This window comes from Cygnus olor, chromosome 1 (genome assembly GCF_009769625.2).
Source record: "Cygnus olor isolate bCygOlo1 chromosome 1, bCygOlo1.pri.v2, whole genome shotgun sequence".
Classification (NCBI taxonomy): Eukaryota; Metazoa; Chordata; class Aves; order Anseriformes; family Anatidae; genus Cygnus; species Cygnus olor.
In genome coordinates this window covers 13,851,905-13,872,275 of record NC_049169.1, presented here as the reverse complement: position 1 = coordinate 13,872,275, position 20,371 = coordinate 13,851,905, and the positions used below count along the sequence as shown (strand labels likewise).

General features: G+C 35.5%; 1 protein-coding gene across 2 annotated transcripts in view; it reads left to right on the top strand.

Annotated features, from left to right (window-relative positions):
- Positions 1-20,371, top strand: part of ORC5 (origin recognition complex subunit 5) — a 70,332-nt gene that overhangs the window by 30,051 nt on the left and 19,910 nt on the right. For both annotated transcript variants that reach the window (XM_040544578.1, XM_040544580.1), the window contains one exon: positions 3,749-3,859. In XM_040544578.1, coding sequence (XP_040400512.1) covers positions 3,749-3,859 — 111 coding nt within the window. The remainder of the gene's footprint in view (positions 1-3,748; positions 3,860-20,371) is intronic.

The following is a 20,371-nucleotide window of genomic DNA, read 5'->3' as shown; positions in this document are numbered from 1 at the left end:
AGTTCAGTTAAACAGTGGGAGCATGAAACTTCACAAGCACACATGGTGGAATCTATGGGAAAGTCTTTTTAAACAACTAGGCAACTGTATTGCCAAAGATGAAAAGAAGAGAGGGCAAACAGAACTGATCAGATTTCATTGCTATAAAACTTCTTGGAGAGCTTTTCTGAATGTGGAAAGTGTCTTTGTTGTGAAATGATACAAGGGTTCCCTTGGATTTTTGTAAGTACTAATTTATGCAGTAATTTATCTTAGCTCCTTGCAGAAGATTTTCACAAATCTAATTCTTCACTATGTTCTGTTTGGAGGAATTTCTGAACCATTCCTAATCTTACAGGAATTTGTTGCTGCCAAAGAATTCTAATGAAGTGTAAATTCTAGAAGAAACATTTAATTTTTATCTAACTCTAACTTTTCCAGAAGAAAATTTCTTAAATCTGAAAATTCAGAAGATAATTGTGTCAAAGCAGAGAGCTGATAATACTAAGAGCAAAAGTAACTGTATACAAAATGCAACTTCAGGAATTACTGCATGCTGATTGTGCTTGCTAGCTACTTGAAGAAGTGTACTCATTTTAATTATTGTATGTTTGACTTTTTCTTGTTGATATTGGAGAATATGTTTAGAAGCATAAGGGGAGGGGATTGTGCAGTTTGTAACTTCAACCATGCCTGCGTTCTGACTCAGGGTGCTGTGTTCAAGTGAATTGGTCTTATCTGTCTATATGGTTTCAAGTAAAGTTTTGGTGGTTTGTCTTACTGCTTTCTTTGTTAGCCCAGAGGTAGCTTTGGGGACACCTCCTGGATTTTAAAAGCTAAAACATGTATCGGAAGTGGTTTGTTTTTTTTGGTGTTTTTTTTTTTGTTGTTGTTGAAGCAATGGGTAGGCTGTGTTTTCCTGATAACTACTGACTTGGAAGTGCTGGTGGTATATTTGAGGTGTCCTTTTCTAGAAGCGGATTTAAGCAAGCTATTGTTTGAAATTCCTCTTTAATCTTGGCTGCTTTGCCAGGAAGAATAAATCACCGCACACAACAAGAACGGAAGCTGAATGGCAAAAGTGGAGAGAGTGAAAATGGCAGAGTGGAGAGAGGTGGATATACTCTGGGCACTCGCACTTAGCACTCTGTGGGCCACATCTAAAATCCTCTGTCCAGTTTTGCCCCCTCCAGTACAAGACACACAAACTGGAGCAAGTTCAGGGGCTGGAGCACCCTCTCTGTGAGGAGAGGCTGAGGAAAGTACAGTTGTTCAAGTTGGAGAAGGGGGCTTGAAAAGTTGGAAAAGGGGACTCGAAAGCATCCTGCAAGGAGATCATCCAGAAAATACAACGCAGCAGTGAATGGTGAGGGAGTGAGAAATATTTGGCGTAACCTGAAACAAGGGGTTTGTACTAGGTATAAGGAAAACATTTTTCTGTATGAGGACAGAATAAAATTCACAAAATCACAGGAGAACTGAGGTGTACTGGCCCCTTGGTTCTATTCCAGCCTTTCTGCTCCAGCACGGTCACGTAGCACAGGTTGCTCAGGACCACGTTGAGTTGTTTGTAATATCCCCAAGGAAGGAGACTCCATGACCTGGTGGGCAACCTGTTGTGGTGCTTAACTCCCCTCAGGTTTTCCCCCGCTCCATTTAAATGTGATTTCTTGTATGTCAGTTTGTGCCATTTGGGGCTCTGCTTTATATTTTTACATGGTTTGCCATTATTCTTTGCCAGAAATCTGATGGTAGACTCCACTTGAGTTTAGAAAGCTAGTTCTCTGAGACTCTAGCAACAGTAGAGACTTCCCTAGGCAATTCATATAAAATCGTATAAATCCTATTGAATTGTCTGTGCTGGGGCTTTGGACCAGATAACCACCACAGTTGCCTTCCAGCCCCAACCATTCTGTGATTCTGTAGATTAGTATGAATGGAGTGGAACTCAAGAAGAAATTCTTTATTCTGTATTTTCTCAGCACTGCTGCATGGTCTGTTGGTATAGATTAAAAGAAGTATCCCATGTGGCACAGAGAAAAAGCAAAACCAAGTTTTAAAACTTAGCCATTTTTTCTTTCATGTAGATCCTGAATAATTTAATTAGGGTCTGGTAACATTTCTGTAAGAATTTGTGGTTGGTCCCATATGTGTTTACTTGGTCACTGACTCTTTTCAAAGCAGATTTTAAAATGAGTAAATATTTATGCTAAACTGTACCCTCTGGCAGCAGAATGCCCCTGTCCCTTAAATTATCGGTAAGCATTACAGAATCTCTTGCTCTAGCTGTATTTTTCAGCTCTGAACTTATTACATTGTTAGCCTTAACTCTATTATGTTAATAGCGATGAGGTTTCTTTTCCTTACATCCCTGCACATACTTGCTATCAATGCTGTTATTGTACTGACATGATTCTGAATCCATTAGGTTAAAAATCTGTGACTATTATTGATTTTTAGATAGGTTCTTACTTTTAGGAAGTCTTAAATAACTTCAGTCTTCTGATACTTCTTCTAGAGCAGAAGTTTACCAATGATTTCAGCATAGTATTCAGAGGAACAAGTGTATTTCCTGATCCTGCAGCTAATCTCACCCCCTTTAGAAGGAGCAGGCTTTAGGTGGAACATAGGGCAAGCAATTACCATGCCCTTGTGACTACACATTACTTTTCTTTACTGGAAGGAACTAAAGTAGAAGCTATGATTCAAACCCATGAAAGTGAGATCGGACTTGATAGCGGAAAATCAGGTGAGCTCTGTTAAACTGGAAAAGACCTAATCTGTCAAGTACTGTATGTACTGTTCTAGACAACAAGTCTGTCTATCAGAGAAGTTTAATATGGCATTCAAGACAAGGAACTCTTGTTCTGCACTTGCTGCTTTTTCTATAAAGTCATTTAACCAACATTTTTTCCTTTTCTTTTTGACAAAACTATGATAATTAGTAGTAAAGCACCTCACGTACTATGCGTGATGTCAAATTAATGTAATGTGGCCTATTTTGTTTTATAGTATGAGGTTTTCTGATTTCCAGCTAGAGTTTATAAGAACCTTGTATAACTACCATCAAAACACAGAAAAACTAGTCTTTTCCTATCTCTTCAGCTAAAATGAGTCAAAGCGGATAAGGTGATTCTTCAGCAGAATATTTTCATTATATACTTTTTCAAAATGCAAATGCTAGTAAAACATTTGTCTTCTGTAGAGAAAACACACAAGAACATACTTAAAAGATGTTTGGTTTTATTTTTAGAATTTTCTGTTATGTACAGTTCTTTGTAGATGATTGTGTATTATAGACTCTAGGCAATAGAATAAACTTAAAGTATTACATTTTTTTCACTAGCTAGAAATTGTGAGCTTTTAAGAAGTCTTAGCACGTATTCCTGTTGATAAACTGAAGAAAATTTGCACCTTGAGAGTGCCGTAAAATCTAGTCTTTCCTCTTTAATCCTTAGATTGGACAAGGTAATTTAATAGGACGAGTAAATCTATAAATCCAATGACAAGAAATTTGGCATCAGATCCTCTGGTAAAGCTCAAGAATGTTCCAATTTATTGTGCAGTTTGAACTCTTGCCATGTTAAATAGAGCCCTATGTCTGTATATTTATATTGATTGATAAACATATATTCAGCGTTTTCCATAATACATACGAAGACTCCTGTGAATTATAGTGCCTACTCAGAGACTGAAAAGATGTGGGAATAACATCTTGTGGTACTCCAGGAAGGATCTATTGGATTAAAAAATCTTGTTTATTTTGCAGACCAGCAATCACCTCCTTGGACCAAAGCCATTTCCTCTGGACAGATTGTTAGCAATATTGTACAGTATCGTGGACAACAGAGTTGCTCCAACCGCAAATATATTTTCCCAGGTGAGTACGTACATACTTGTTTTTATTTCCTTTATATGGTGTGGAATTTTGGAAGAGGTTTTGCATTGGTGTGTGGAGAGTTTTGTTTTTTGTTTTTTTTTTTTTTGAAGTCACCATTCTAATGAAATGTAATGAGAAAACACATCATTATGTTGTCAAAGGCTGAGAGTAATATTTATCGGTATTAGTAGCTATGAATATGAGGGTTTTTTCTGTGTAATGGTCTGAAACCTTCAAGTAGCTAACATTTTTCTTGATCATGGAATATGATCTGTGTTGATTAGTTTGTTGGATTCTTATTGAAGTCTGTTAGCGTACTTACATTACATTTCAATTTAAGTATATAAATGTTCACTCTCCTATGGACAGAATTAGTCACCTAATGCATGTTATAGAAGTGTAGTAGTCAAGAAAGAGCAGAGGGATGAGTAAGGTATTTGAAGGTGAAAGGTATTTGCTGTGATATACATATCTTCAGGGTGATATTTTTTTATTTGGACCAACTTTAACCCTCTTGCAGAGGAGAGTTGGTATCGCATTTCACTAGATGGCAGTGTAACTATAGTGTTGAGTGAAATGAGGTAAACCTAGGGTTCTCTTTAATGCTCTAGGTTTATCAAGTGCGAGTACCAGTTCCGTATAAATAAAGATAGTTTCCTACTGTCAACTTGATTCTTAGATCTTGTGTCTGTTTTAGATCTCCCTTTCTATTGCCTTCTTGCTTTCCATTTGTGGTTAACTTTTATTTATAGAAATATTTTCTACCTCTGCTTGTTAAGCCTCAAATTTAACTAAGGATTACTTAAATCTGATATCTGTTTTCATGTAAAATTCTGGGAAATATGTTCAAGATATCTAAGTAAGTTTGCTGCTATTTTAATTGTCAGTGTTCACACACATTTCAGTTGGCAAAATTCATCTCCCGTATTTGTATAATCAAGAAATACAGGACCTAGTAAAGTATAGTACTGTATTTAAATAGTCAGTAGTATGTGAGTATCTGTTGTTAATAGGACTTAGCTGCCTACTGCATCACCTACGTTTTCATGTAATGTTTTCTCTCACTCCTTTAGTTAAAGGTTATTAATGATCTAAGGCCTGCAAAGTTATTAGACATCAACCTCAAAATCTGTTAATAAAAACATTTACTTTTCAGTTTCAAGGAGCGAATTTCAGTTTGGGTGCATGGTTTATGCAGGGAATGTGAAAGGAAATGATAATGACCAGGAACAATAAATAGTAAAATTTACATGCAGGATATTACCTGTAAGTTACCTTATTTTTGGCTATCAAAACCATCTGAACGTGTTAGTGTTATTTTATGGTATATTTTCAAAATTAATATGTCTGTATATTTAACATGCAATCCGAATGAGAAATGTCATTATTCTAATGCACAGTTAAACGCTACAGGAGATGTGCAGTTTGTACATGGTGTGTAATTCCCTCTCCTGTCCCTGTACACATAATTTCAGAATGAAAATTTAAAATAAATGCTTCACGCTGACTTAGAGTGTACGCTAGATGGCAGTGTTATCAAAGAATAATTGTACGTCTTTATTCTTCTGGATATACGCAGATTAAACTGTGAAGATGTAATAGGTTGTATTAAACTGTAACCAGGTTAGGGCAAACAAGTTGAAATTAGATTTGTTTCTATCATAATAAAATATTATAGTTTACTTGTTTTTTCTGTTCTAAAACCATTTTTTGTGCTAAATTAATTAAAAATTCATAATGTCTAATGTCAAATAACATAGAATTTAAAATAGATTTCAGAAGTAGCTTAATGTAGGCATAATATTTAACAGCACTTTCTTGCATATTTGAAAACAATTTATTTTCCACTGATTTTTGCTGCTATTCTGTAAATATTTTCCAAATAATTTAAATATTTGAGTTGTATTATCCTTCCAGTAGCTATATATTTTCCTGTTATATACAAGATTTTCGTTTCTTGTTTCTGTATCAAATATGGAAATCATTCTTGAAATTATACAGAAGTTTAAAATGTAAATCAAATATTAGGCTTTTTAACTGATTCAGCTCTTTTTTGTGCTCTTTTTTAATTTTGTGCTCTTTTTTTGGAGACTAAAAGGCTGTGCATTAACTAAATACTTACTAATTCTCCTCATGTACTGTCGGAAAATAGCATGCCTCGGCTTTAAAGTTGATTTGCCATCTCAGTCAAGATTCAAGAAGGACTGGCAGCTGCTTTAAGATGTGCTATGCTCCTGATTTCTTGATGTTTCTTAATCCTTCTTGTTTTTACATAATTTCTATTCATACAAAAATTCTGGTTATTAGCTTTTCAAAATGAAGCTTTCCTGCTAATAAGCAGTAAAAAAAAAAAAAAAGTAATGCTAGGGTTTATTAAAAATGTTTCATTTTTAGTAAACAATTTCAACAAAATTTGAATCTTAATCTAACTTTTGCCTTTTAATGTTAATTAGTTGTTAAAATGGCCTCATGCTTTTTTCAAAAAAAAAGTTAATGTATGGCTTAGGTTCATGATCTTTGCAGTTGATATAAATATTTCCTGCTGTAATTGGGTTATATAAGAAGAAAATTGACTTGCTCATTTTTTCCCCTCACTAATTAGTACAGGAGAAGCAGCACCAGGAAAAAAAAATATGCAAGTTTCCACTTCTGCAAATAAAAATTGTTTGTTGCCACTTTAAAAATGGAAAATTCTTCAAGTTTTTGTGCTATTTTTTTAAGATAACATTTTCACACATCTAGCGAGGAATTGTTAAGGTGAGATTTTTAGACTATTGATGTCAGTACATATGTAAATATAGGTCTCTATATTCACTTGAAATTTTCAGTGTTCCTTCTCCTCCAGATTATTCATTGTTTCATTCATGTTTTCATTCATGAATTTGTTGCAATTCTGTTTTTAACACGTTGTGTGTTACTGTTGGATGTCACGAAATTTATCTGAATTTGCTTGTTTTCTAACCAAGAAATAGGGAAGTGAAATCGCTATTGATTTCTGCAGTCGTTTCAGATAATATCTTCTAAGGTTTTTCTTCAGATGCACTTTTGTGTAACAATTTAACAGATTGAAGATGATATTACCCACATCATGTGTGCATGGGACAGAACTTGCACAGCTGATGCTCCTGTTGGATGTATGGGTAGGTCAAGCATGTAGTTGAAATATTTAAAAAGACTAAATATTGAAAAAAAAAAAAAAATGAAAAATGTACTTTCACACAGTGTTAAAAACCATGCAACTACATGGTATGTATTTTGCATCCTACAACAGCAGCAGCAAAGTCCAGGCTTTCTTACCAAGGTACAGCAGCTGACATTTCCTAGCAGCTTGCCTTTTCAACCCTAGGGAGCAACCAGGAGTATGATTTGTGTCTCCACACATACCCACTGTGCAGATTGTGTGCTGTGTCCAAGTGCAATTGCTACAGAATGGATGGATACAGGGAAACTTTAAAATAGCTAATGCAAGTGCATGTTGCAAAGGTTCTGAGAGTCTGTTCAGTTCTGGTCTGTAGAAGGTTAGTGTTTCATTTTAGGTGTCTCCTGTTTAGACAGAAATACAATATTATTGTCTTTATAGAAATGGACCTTAGTATATAGGAGAGAAACAAATATATGCACAGAACATCATGTGGGAATTTATCGGCATTGATTTTTGTTAAATGAGCTCATTTTACACTGAAGTGGACAAGTGCTGTTCATTTATTATCACAACCGGTAGGTGAGCAGACATTTTTGTTCTGATGGCTTACGTTGTGGTTTGCAAGCCCAAATCCACCAATACTTTTTCCTCTACCAAAATGATTTTTCAACTGCTTCTTCATATTTAAATTCTCCTAATTGTTTTTCATGTGTCCTGTTTTCTAGACCTTTTATTTTGCTTCTGCTCTCTTGTGAAGTATGCTTTTCGTAAAGAGGATTGCCTAGAACTAGTTACATTTGAGCTATGGTGTTACCTTTATTAGGTAAAATGGAATTATCTCCTTCGTTTCTCCATAGTTCATACCTGTTAGTACATCCCAGAATGTTTCAAGAGACTTATGCAGGGAGGTGTGATAACTTATTTCAGAATATACTAATAGCTGAAACTTGCTGAATAGGTAACTAATAGGTAACTTCAGTTCTGTCTGTATTTTTATTACGATGCATTGAAGTTAGACTGTTAGCTTATTTCAAAATAGGTTATGTTTATATATAAAAATAAAAACTATATAATAACAAGTATAGAGAAATATGTATAATATATATTATTTCCTTATATATACGTAGTTAGGATTAATTTCTGATTATAGTGCGCTTGGAAAATGAAATTTCCACAAAGGCTATTTGTAGGTACACAGTGTAGTATCACTTATACATCATAGCCTGCATCTCATTTAGTAGGCATTTCTGTTCTGTTTAATACGGGATCAAAGAAAATTTCAGAATTTCCGTAGGAAAACTACAAATGGCTAAAAGTAATGTAGTTATAAATGTGTAAGAATTTGGAAGAAAGGTTAAATATTAAAATTTTCTAATCTGTCAAACTGATAAACTCTACTCCAAGTGATGTCGGCTACAAAGCAAGAGCTTTTTATCTGAAGGTAGAATAAGTCTACAGCTATAAGATTTCAAGTAGCGTGTTAGCCCTGTATCATATTGGAGCTTATTAGAAATACACGAAACCCCTGATGTATGTCCCTGATGTATGTAGCAGGCTTCCAGCTGGAGGGAGCCAGAGGAATATAATTTCCTTTGATTAAAAAAGCCCTTTCCTGGAACATAAAAAGCTGACAGGTTTGTTCCCCCCGCCCCTTGATTTCTTGTTTGCCTCACATGGACTATGTTAAGGAATATCTAATATTATATAGGTAAACTGGAACAGTGCGTGGCAATTTATGTGCAAGATTTTTGTCCATCTTTTGTTAGAAGCATATTTTATCTTGCTTTTTCAGATGAGAATTTGCTATTTAATCTACCTTTTTTCAAATTACCTACTATGGTAAAATTCAGATTGCAGGATTGGAAAGAAGTCTGCTTTTCTTACCAACTTTTTTTGATGGGGAGTTTGCTTTTATTATGGCATAGCCTATCTGAGACACCAGGTACCCCTATCCCGATCATAGTGCTAACTCTGTTAACACATTATGTTGGATATTCTTGATGAAGCAACTTTGATAAAGAGTACTGTCAACTTGTTTTCCACTTGAAAAAAAAATGTAATTGTTTCTACGAGCTCAGATTGTGTTAATGTTTGAAAATACTGTTTCCCATTCTGCTCTTGACAACTCTTGGCAGAAGCAGAATTACTCTTTTCTGCTCAATCAGCTGTTCCTGTGCTGTGTTCCAGCTTTCCTTGCTCTTATGGGGACTGTTCCTATGAAACTAATGTGAGTGACTAAAGTATTTACCACTAATAAAAAAAATCAGTTGAAAAGGGAGCAAATAGGTGGGTTTCCAGACAAAAAAGGTCTGGCTAAAAATGCATGTTGTGCGAAGATGTGCCTAACGAGGCCTAATTGTGAAGCAGAATGAGGAGGTAAGAAGAGAGGTGTTTTTATTTTAGAGGGTGTGAAAAATACAGAACGTGCTCTTGCACTAGTTATATGACCAGAAGTATATCATTTTTTGTCAATAGTCTCTCTGAAAACAAGCAAAATACAGAAAAAATAAGGTTCCTGCTGATTCTGCTTTTTCTTCTCCAAAACTACTTACTTTCGCTGGCCCTTTACTTTGAAGATCAAAACCACTGTACTTGTCTTTTTTTCTGGATAATGAGGTAGAGTTGGTGCTAAAATTTTACCCGAGATAATTGAAAATTTTGTAGCAAATGTTAGCTAAGTAAAGGCGTGGTACTTCATTCTTGGTGGAACGTGTTTGTCGTCTTCTCAGGTGAGCTGAGAGTCCAAAACTTCATGATTGATGTTTCTGTTGTGGAGAGATTTCTTGTTTTCTTGTTGAATAATTAAAAGTTTTTAATCTCATGATATTGCAAGCTGATTGAAGATTTAATTACAGTATATCATGCATCTGAATTTGGAGGGTGCCTTATTGTGCTTTCTATGCCCGTTAGGCAATAGTAGACAGTAGTACCTCAAAATTAGGTAGCAATTGTAATAGTTGTCTATATAATGTGGATATATTTGAGGAATAAATTTATATGTTGTTGAAATGGTTAACTGTCATTGAAAATTAAGTAGTGAACGTTCAGAAGTGAGAAGATTGTAAAAGTTAAAGTGGCTCTTGGAGTTGATTAATTGTGTGTGGGGTTGGCTTTTTAAATTTTGTTTCTGGGATGTAAACAAGCATGCTGTCATGTATTTCCCTATTTTTATCACTTCTTAAATTGCAAGAGAGGATATCATCAGCCTCTGTTTGTGCCATATTGATTTAATCTACAAATTTCACTGTTGTCCTCTTGTTTCAGAGGAAAGTAAATAGAAGTACACATCTTAATCCAGTCTGGCCACGGGCATTGGCTTGCCCAGGATGGTCCTGCTAGAATTTTGTGCAGGGAGAAGCATTTATGTTTACAAAACAAACAAACAAAAAAAACAGAAGTAGGTGGAAAAGGTCTTAAGGTTTTTGTTTGTTTAGTTTTTTGTTGTTGTTGTTCTCGTGAGAATTACCAGGATTTATGGTACGCTCCCCGTCTCATCAGTAAGAAGACCTTTGCTTGCTAACCTCCCAAAGAAAGGGTGATCAAACATAAACCGTAGACTCTAGGGTAATTCTCATTACTGGTACAAATAAACTTCCCTTTCTCTTTCAGTGCTTGTGAAGGTACACAACCATTTTTACGGCTCAAAATATTGGTCCTACATAATGTCGTATACAGCATTCATGTACAATAAGTCTCATGTAATTTGTACATCCCTTTCAGTTATCTTGCCCATATGGGGCTGTATTGTAGCTTTTTGATCCAGTGACTTGATGGTTTCCTGTACCTAATAGACCTTTTAGATTGTTAGAACAGCTTGCTTGGCTGTTGGCAAATTTGTAGCTATGTTTCCTCTAGCTTTATGATGTTACGGTTGCATTCAATCCTACCACATGTATTCTTCTACAGGTGCATTATGCATCACATGCTTTATTGTGCTAGATCTGTCTGTTGGTTAGAAAGTATAGTAATCTGTTGATCAGCACTCTGTTGATTTTCAGTAGGTTTGGGAAGATGGTGACGAGGTAAATAACTCAGTTTTCTTTTTTCATTTTCTGTTACTGGTCAGTGAAGTAATCTGACAAATTTATGAGCTGCGGTAGGAACTTAATGTGATGCACAGCATGGGAATATAGGTTAGCACTTTAGCACTGACTGTGGCAGCTTGAGAGAGCTGCTTTTATGCAGAAGAAAGGGAGAAAACATTACTTACTTTTTACCAAACAGCTGACTATATTTTAAGTCTCAGCATGGCTTTGAATAAAAATAAAAGTATTCCTAGTTCTCAGTTTAGGTAGGATTTGGTAATTAAAATTGTGGAGGGAGAGAGAAGCAGAAGAATATGCTCAATTCCTTCGAGTTTTAGTTGATACAGAAAAGATCTTCTAGAAAAACTTATGTTTGAGCTATGCTATGTTGTCTGACTTACTTAAACCTTGTTTGATTTTGAGGTGATATTAATACAACTTTACAGTCTTGTTAGAAGCTTTCTTAATGTAAAAGTATTTTCTTAACCAAATTCTGTTCTATTTGAATTCTCTCAATTCTCTCTTTTCAGTAATTCAGGTATTCTTCATTTTTCTCCATTCTTCTTACTTCTCCAAGGAGCTTCAAGTAACAGTGCTCATCTTGGCACTTAAGTTATTTTTGTGGCACAGATTAATGTATTTAAAAAGGCAAATTGTTGTGGATCATTGAAGAGTTTTATAGAAGAAATTTATCGGGGGGGGAGAGGACTTCAGATAAGGGTAAGTTTGAGAAAGATGAAGGGAATTTATAAATTTGTTCATCAAGGCTTTCAGCTAGAAAAAAAATGACTAAAAAACTTTCTTGCTATCTTCCTTCTTTTATTATTTTTAGCAAATTCTTAGATGTTACCTACTCTCATAAGCCAGTAAATAGCTATATACTACTGCTTTTTAAAATTGGTTTACAATCAGTTTGTACTTTTCAAATATAATCAAATAAAATGTGATTTTTGAGGTAGATATACAAGGTTGCTAGAACAGTGATGAAGAATTTTATATTCTCTGTGATTCTGTTAACGATGTTCACAAACAGTTCTTGTGGCCTTGTGATCTTTATATATTCCTGTGTGCCCTGACATCTTATATTGTATGGTGTATCCCATAGGGATTTGTTGCATCTACCAATGGTTTCTTTAACTTCTGCTCTCTATGTCATTTGTAAACGGTATTTGAAGCTTCAAATTTTAACTTCTCTCTGAAAATGTGTTAGTGTATAAGAGAAGGAAATATGAGACAAAACAGTTCTGCTCCTCCCAAGCTCTGTCCTTTCCATCTCTTTCTTTACATGCTTATTTAGAAATTGGTTTCATGTACTTAATGGAAGGAACATCATTTAATACTCCAGGAACAAATTCACACTGTGTTTACATCAAGCAGTTGCAGCTGAAGCTTGTTAGTGATTGCCTCCCAGATTAAAAAAAAATATCTTCACTGTGGTACATGAACTCCTATTGTTTGGAGATAAATAATCGGCTCATCCCCTCTTTAGGGAAGAACAAAGAACATAATAGTACATCTGGTTCATCTGTTAAGACAGCAAAGATTAATTAAGCAAGTACTGCACAACCTCTCTTGATAATGTATATATCTAAAAACAGCCTGTATATGATAAGTTTTTTAATCGCTTTCCTTTAACTGTTTAGTGTGTGCACACAATCCATTCCAGCATTGCCAGCTCTTCATCAAGATGTGTTAGGATACAATATTAAGATAAAGTAAATTGGAGAGTTAGGGTAGAGTTTTTTTTACTACTTTTGCAAATCCCTTGTATGATATAAGACTAGAAGGAACCTGTTGAGCGCCCAGGTGACATCATTAACACAGTTTATAAATTTTACCATTCTCCTAAAAACAACTTAGATGGTTTTTCTGACAACTTGTATCACAAACTGTTTGGGGAAAGAAACCATCTCTTTACTGAGAATCTGTGTAGGACCTGGTTCAATGAAATAGTTTCAAACCTAGAACTGGGCTCTGGTCAGACAGTCATATTGAATGTCCCAGTTTCTCCACTGCCTCGGTAACTAGCATTAATTTCTAATTCCAGGTTTAAGATTACTCAAGGCCAATTTTACCTCTTTACTTTGTGTTACCATTGTCTTTTAGCCTAAATAGCCTCATTTCCCCCTTGGCATTTACCTCAGCAGAGTTGTGAGCACACAGATACCCTGACAATGTCTTCATTTTTCAAGCCTTCACTTACAAATGGGGTTTGTACTTTCCTGCACATACAGTAATGAATATAATTGCCGCTGCAATAATGGCATGAAAAATGATTCACAGCCACTAGTGGAAGAGTTGGCTATAATCATTTTGCTGACACCCTCCTTAGAATAGGATAAGGTCTCTGTCCTACTCTCCCTGCCTAACATGCTATTACATCTCCCTGTCTAGACTATGTTCTTTTTAGGTGCTTAACCCCCATTTTTAATTTCAATACAGATTTTGTTGTATCACATGTGAAATAAGTCTGTAGCATTGTGTCTGTACCAGGAGACCCCTTATGGTTTTTGAAGGGCTGGGAAAGTACCAAGGCTGTATCCGTGTACCATTGTACGTGTTAGAGTACAAGTTAGCAAAATGGTGCATTAAAGAATATGTTGGATCACTTCAGTGAATACTTGTACTGTTTCTGCCCTGCCAACTGCAGTCACTTCAAGCCACTGACTTTCTACTTGACATCCCTCCTCCCCCAAAGACCCTCTGCTGCTTTCTATTCATCTGATAGGGAATAGTAGGGCTTGCCACAGCATCTTGGACAAAAGAAGCAGCTGCATTACAGTTAATTTGAAAGGCAGGATTTCAAAATATGAAGCTTGTTGACAAAAGAATGCCTCTTGATAGATGAGGAATAGTTAAGAATTGACATAATCTCTCTTCTCCATCTATGGAAATGAAAACTGGCAAATATCGGGGGGGCAATGTGGAAGACTGACAGCAGGGTATGGGTAAATATAAAAAAAAAAAAAATTAAAGTTTATATTCCTAGTAAACATTACAAATACTACTTATTTTAAATATTGAAGAGTGATTGAATAAGAAGCTAAAATGAAACATACCATAGATCAGGCTTGGCAAAGCTTGATTTATACAAGCTTGGTTTTTAGAAAAAATCATTGTGATTTGGCTAATCAACAGGTGAATCTGCTATGAAAATTATTTGTTATTATAAAAGCTGATAATGGTGCTGAGTTTCAAAAGGTATATTAGGTACCGCACAAGGTCTCTGTCCTTGCTACCTTTTGATTTCATTTCTTGCATGAGTTGAAGGAGGGCAAAAGAGAGAAGGAAAAATGAGCTTATTTTCAACGGAATGTGTCTTGGCTGTACTTTTACTGTGCTTACGCATATATCTAAGCTAGTCAGTAGTGTGTTTTTGTAGTTAATGGAGAGAGAAGCATGCAGAGAACATCATCCCATGCAGCCTGGTGTAGATATGATCATCTGAAACTATTGTTTATGACAAGTTTCTACATCTCTGTTAGGTTGCAGTGACACATGTTCTGAAAGTACCTATATTACTTTATTTGCTTTAACTAGAAATGGATTCAAGACATAGCCTTGAATACAAATACTTACACTGTAGCTGTTTAAAGGTATTCCACTGGTGAGGACTAAGTCTTCTGTATATTGATTAAAAGGTGCTTTCTCTGTAATTATCCTGAATTGCATGTAAAACAGTGAAGAATCCTGCCAACAGATACACCTTCTTGGTTGCCGTGTTCCCTGTCAAAACTTTTGCAGAGCAGGGCAAGCAGTTGGTTTATACAGCATACCTCTCATTCCGTCACTCCTGTGGATTAAATTGACCAGTTATACTATACTTGGCTGGCAAGCTAGTGTCAACCTTCCCTCCGTGCAGGACTGGTTTTGATTTATTGCAGAGAACAAGTGCTGAAACTGTTTTTTCAATAACGGGTTTCCTGGTAGACACTTATTCTACAGAATTTTGTGATGGTAATCTGGCATTTTACATCCTTGAAATTGTAGTGTAAACCACACACCTTTGAACAACGTTTCAGTAACAGCAACTATGGAACAGCTTAGTGTCTTTTGTGGAAAACATTGAAGAAGATCTTTTTTTCACGTGAAAATGCAAAATACAACAAGAAAGGTAAGATCTTCTGCTTTCATTTTTGAAATATGAAGAGGCTAGGTATAACATCTACATGTGGAGCTCAGAAAAATTACAAAAAAAAAAGTCCACTCAGTTATTAGAGGTTCGGAAAGTGTTTGAGGTAAAATTTCAAAACGTGACTTAGCTTATTCATTATTTTGGGCACAGCTTAATAGCTGAAATTAAAATTGAAATATTTGAAGACATCTATTTTGGATTAGCAGAATGAAGTGTGTGTGTCACTAACATTTGACTGGGCAACTGTAACTTTGGTCAGATGAACTTGCATTACCCTGCTGTTAGCCATGCAGAGAAAGAAAGAAAAAAAAATCACAGTACAAAAAATTTTGTATTTTAATCTTCCAATTATTATGTCTTATTTCATAACTAATATTTAATTCTGAATATGATTATAAACTTGTTTCCATTTCTAACAGGACATGAGGCTAGTTCTTCATAACAATTCTTGTAGAACATTGGCAGGTATCTTTCATTATGTTTTACATATGTATTTTTTCCTACCTGTTCACCTTCCATAAGTGTTTCTTGAATTATAATACAAATGAAGTGTGGCAAATTCATCATACCTTTGTGAACATATTAAAACTATGAGGAGCAGAATACACAGATGGAACATCTGTGCTTTCTGAAAGGTTCTGAATTCAAAAACTTAGTACTAACCAGAGATTTTTTTAATATTTTTTTTTTAAAGAATAGGGGGGGTGATAGCTGAAGTATTTATTAAAAGGCATAGAAAGAGAAGACGAAGACCCAGATTGATCCAGTTTAATAATTGAGGAGGGCTGGATATGTCGTATACCATCTGTGACCTACATAAAGTAGACAAAAGGGCACTCCACGTTCTAGATATCTAGGCAAGAAATATGAAAGAGGAAGTCAAAAGATGAACTGATTAGTAATATACATAAAAAAAATTTGCAATACTTGATACAGAGAATAAACAGATTGACTTAAGGAATTACCACAGAGACATGATAAGAAAACTGAAGATTGTTGATACAAAATGATCTTTTCCAGCCTTTTTTATTTATTACTAGCATATGGCCTAGGAAGTCTTTTTGCAACAGATATTTTCTAGCCTGGAGTGGCCTCTAATGGATGTATAACACTGATGGTGTAGAGAGAAGCTTTTTAATAATTTGTGACTGTAGTGCTTGTGAAAGATGCTAGACTGACAGTCAAGAAGGCTGGGAGACTGAAGTAATCTGTTCTGATTCACTGAGCAGGTATAGCTGTGGCATCAGCACTGTAATCTCTCTGTACTGCTTTTTAATTGTAACCTGAAAATATTTTTTTCTTCGTTGACTCACTCTTAGCAGTGACAGAAGGGTTGCCGTTCATCTTCATCCTGGATGAAGCTCTTAGCTCATACAAGCTTTTGACGTAGCTAAGCTTTTTGTTTATATCAATCTGTATCATAAAATGCGTTGGGCAACCAACAGGAGTAGTAAAGAGGGAAGGATGCAAGCACGACATGGCTGACTGGGGCTGTTGCATGGTTGGCTGCTCTGTTGGTCAACACGTCCTTAACCTGATTTTTTTTCTTTCCTCCTAGACAAAGCAAAAAGCATTGAGACCTCAGCGGCTTTAGCCTTATTGTAGGCATTTCAAGGGACTAGCCTGTGAACTGCTATTTCACCACTTGATTTAGCATATTTACTGTGTGGCCATGACCAGGCTTGGACTATATCTTAATGACTGGGAACAATAAAGAGGTACTGGTGGAGAGTTACACGGCAGCTTCTCCTTAGGAAAAAAGCGGTCTTATTTTCTTTTCTATCATTAGCTTAACACACATTCAAACCAATATCTTATTCTCATCACTGATATAAAAAATATCCTAAATTTTAAGTTCCACTCAGTGGCTGGCATTTACTTCATTGAGGCAGACTTCAGCCAGATGAGAGCGCATCTCTCTGAGTCAGGTAAACCCCCTGTAACTTTTGTGTTGTGCTCAGGCACTGTGGATATAACTCAGTGTTTGGAGTGGTCGTGAAGAAAGATAGGAAACATGTTAAGAATAGCAAATATCATAAGAGATAAAAGAAATAGTCCTTGAAGTCTTTAGTTAGTTTTCTCTTTAGCTAAAGTGTCATGCAGATACTAAGAGGCAAATGCAAAGAAAAAAACTTTAATTATCTATACTCCAAAACCTAAAGGTGTTTCAGAACAATTACCCACACTTGGTGGTGCCTAAAACATATGAAAGTGAAGCCTGGAAAATAAGATGCAAAGACAAAAGTGAGTAACGTAAACAATTTGAGTTTATAAGGCACTTATGCTTATAATATTTTTATAAGCTAAAATGCTAGCCTTTAGTGCAGGTAATTTTTTTTTTTTGTGGTCGCATGATGCGAACAGAGAAATTTGAGCCTGATGTTTTATTTTTAAAAAAACAAAAACACAACACACCTACATGCATCAGTGAAAAAGTCAGGATAAACTGGTAAACTCAAGCAAGTATGCATAAGTGGAAATGACCCAATATAAAGATGTTCAGAGAAAGGAAAATAATTGGAAAGTAGTAACACTTAAAAGAAAATGTAGGCATGAAGAGTGGTAAAAATTAAAGGCTAGAAGGGAATGACTTGTGAGGAAAGATTAAAGGAAGTGAACATGTGTAATTATTACTTATACTTATCTGTGTGCTTGGTGATGTTCAGATGAAGAGAGATGATCCCTATACTAATTTGGCTAAATAGCTACCGGGGAATGATGAAAATGTCTGAAAGTATTTATAGCTTTCAAGTACCACGAAAGGATTCATTTCGGAGTCCAAAGGAGGTCTAAGTAAGAGTAATGAAATAAGATGAGGGGAATCTCAGCTCTGAGTACCATAAAAAGCCGCCCTATATACTGGAGATTTTAAAGTGCGTAATAGTCTATCCTGAAGTTTTAATGCAATGCCCCACTGCTTGAGCTATTTGAAATGACAGTGAACAAAGCACTCGGAAATAAACTTGAGGAAAGAATTCTGTGTTGGAGGGAGGAGAGAGGGAAGAAGGCTTAATAGATATTTTCCATCTCTAATTTCTATGATCTCACATGTTATAAATTGACAAAATAAGCCTCCTAGTATACTGGTGGAACATAATTTATGTAAATACTCATTAGAATAGGCATTAACCTTCATCCTTGCTTCAATTCTGCATTAAGTCTTGCCTTTGATACAGAAATCTAATTAAAACTGAATATTTCATGATTTAACTCCCTCCGCATCATGAGCGGAACAATACTCTTATCTGCATTACCTGTAAAAGTGCTATCTGTATAAAGGATCTATTGCATTGGTTGGTAGATTTGCTTAAGGTCATATTCATATGAATAAAAATACCAAAACTCCGGGGTTTAATTTGTTTTAATCAGCCAAATATTAAAAAGCTAGTTATACAACTTTTCTTCAAGTTGTATTATGAAATGTTATACTAATAAGTACTATATTGGGGGGGGGGAAGGGGAGAGGAGGAACACCAAAAAAAAACCCACACCATTGCATAAATGAGAAAAATAAGATAGTTGGAGATGTGATGTGTCAAGTGTGTCATCACGCAACTGTCAGTCCAATGCAACTGTCAGTCATCTCCATAGTACTTTTAACTGGATTTACTTAGGTAGTAAGAGAAAAACTGCTCATCTTGCTGATAAATCCTAATATGTTTTAAATAGGAGAGAGTAGGAATCGGAAACAATGGGCATAATAAAATTGTGCTCATGTATTCTTCATCTATTTCTTTTTGTTGTTTTTGTTGTTGTGCTTTTTATTATTTCTCTTGTAGTGAGCACTGTTCTAGAGAAATACTGGCAGTAGCCCCAGACTCCAAACACGTGCTCACACACATACATCCAAGACGTATCCTTAGTACAGGGGCACTCCGTAGCTGTAGTCACTGATAAATGTATAGGCACCTTTAGATTGACCACAACTCCTAAGTGGAGACACTTGAAAAATAACATTTTCCCGTTTCTGGGATGTGCAATGTGCAAATGTGCAATGATTTGTCTTAATTTTATAATCCTTTGCAACAGAAAGGATTTTTTATCTTTAGGCTGGTTACTGAATGATCATGGTTGAGTATATTTTATAAAATTACACAATCATCAACCTGATCAACTGCATAAACCTCTGATGTGCCAGGAAACTTTGATCACTGTAGGTGTGTGTATGTGCGTGTGTGTGTGTGTGTATATATATATATATATATATATATATGTATAGATAGGGCTCAAGAAAAGAGTATGTGATATTAAGTCACAATACTTAGAAAAAACTATACAACTCAGTATTAAAATATAGAAGGCAATTAAGTATCCGTCTGGAAAATCATTTAGTTTGTTTTGAATATGCCATCATTTTCTGAAATTATTTAATTCCATGTTGAAGTTAAGGTGACAGACTGTATGTTTCACATGAAACTACAGCAATGATAAATCCTAACATCTGGACTACATCTTTATGAGTAGCTGACTTTAGATTAGTGATAGTTTACATTGATGTTGCTCGAATCTTTGGATATGTCAAGGATTTGAGTGACCCAGTATTGGTCATGTTGTCAATGTTTTTCTTCTAAACACAAATTTAACCTTTTGATTAAGTATAAAATTTGCCTGTCATTCTCATCAGTACTTGAGGTTTTTATTTTCCTTTGTCTCAGTTTTTTGTTTGTCAGATCTAAATGCTCAGTTGCAGTTGTGGCAATCTGGACATCCTTAAGCATACCGTATTGTTACTTGCTTCTCATTCTGAGCACAAGAAATGTAGCAGTGTGTATTTACTGAGAATAATGGTGATATATTTGCAACAGTAAAAATATATATTTTGAGTCATGCCCACTTATGTGTCCTATTACATTAATCCTATTACATTATTGGATTTTCCTGTTACAGAGAGCCTGGGCAGCGAGTTCTGGGAGCTGAATACATGTTTCTGTTGGAGGAAAAATCAGAACGTAAATAGTTAATAACGCCGTATTACAGCTCTAGTTCTGCCACTAGATCTTTACAGGAAAATGGTAACACCTGGTCTCACTGAAAGAAAAGAAACTGTTTCACAGCACCATTTTCATGCAGTGTGCCCCTCTCTTTTGTGATATATCCAAGGGCATGTGGAGCAGTTGGGGTGAACAGGAATTACGGGTGCTATATGCGGCTCTAGCTCGGAGGATATCGTGTGGCTGGTTCCAGGGAGCCCTAAGGGTTAAATTCAGCTA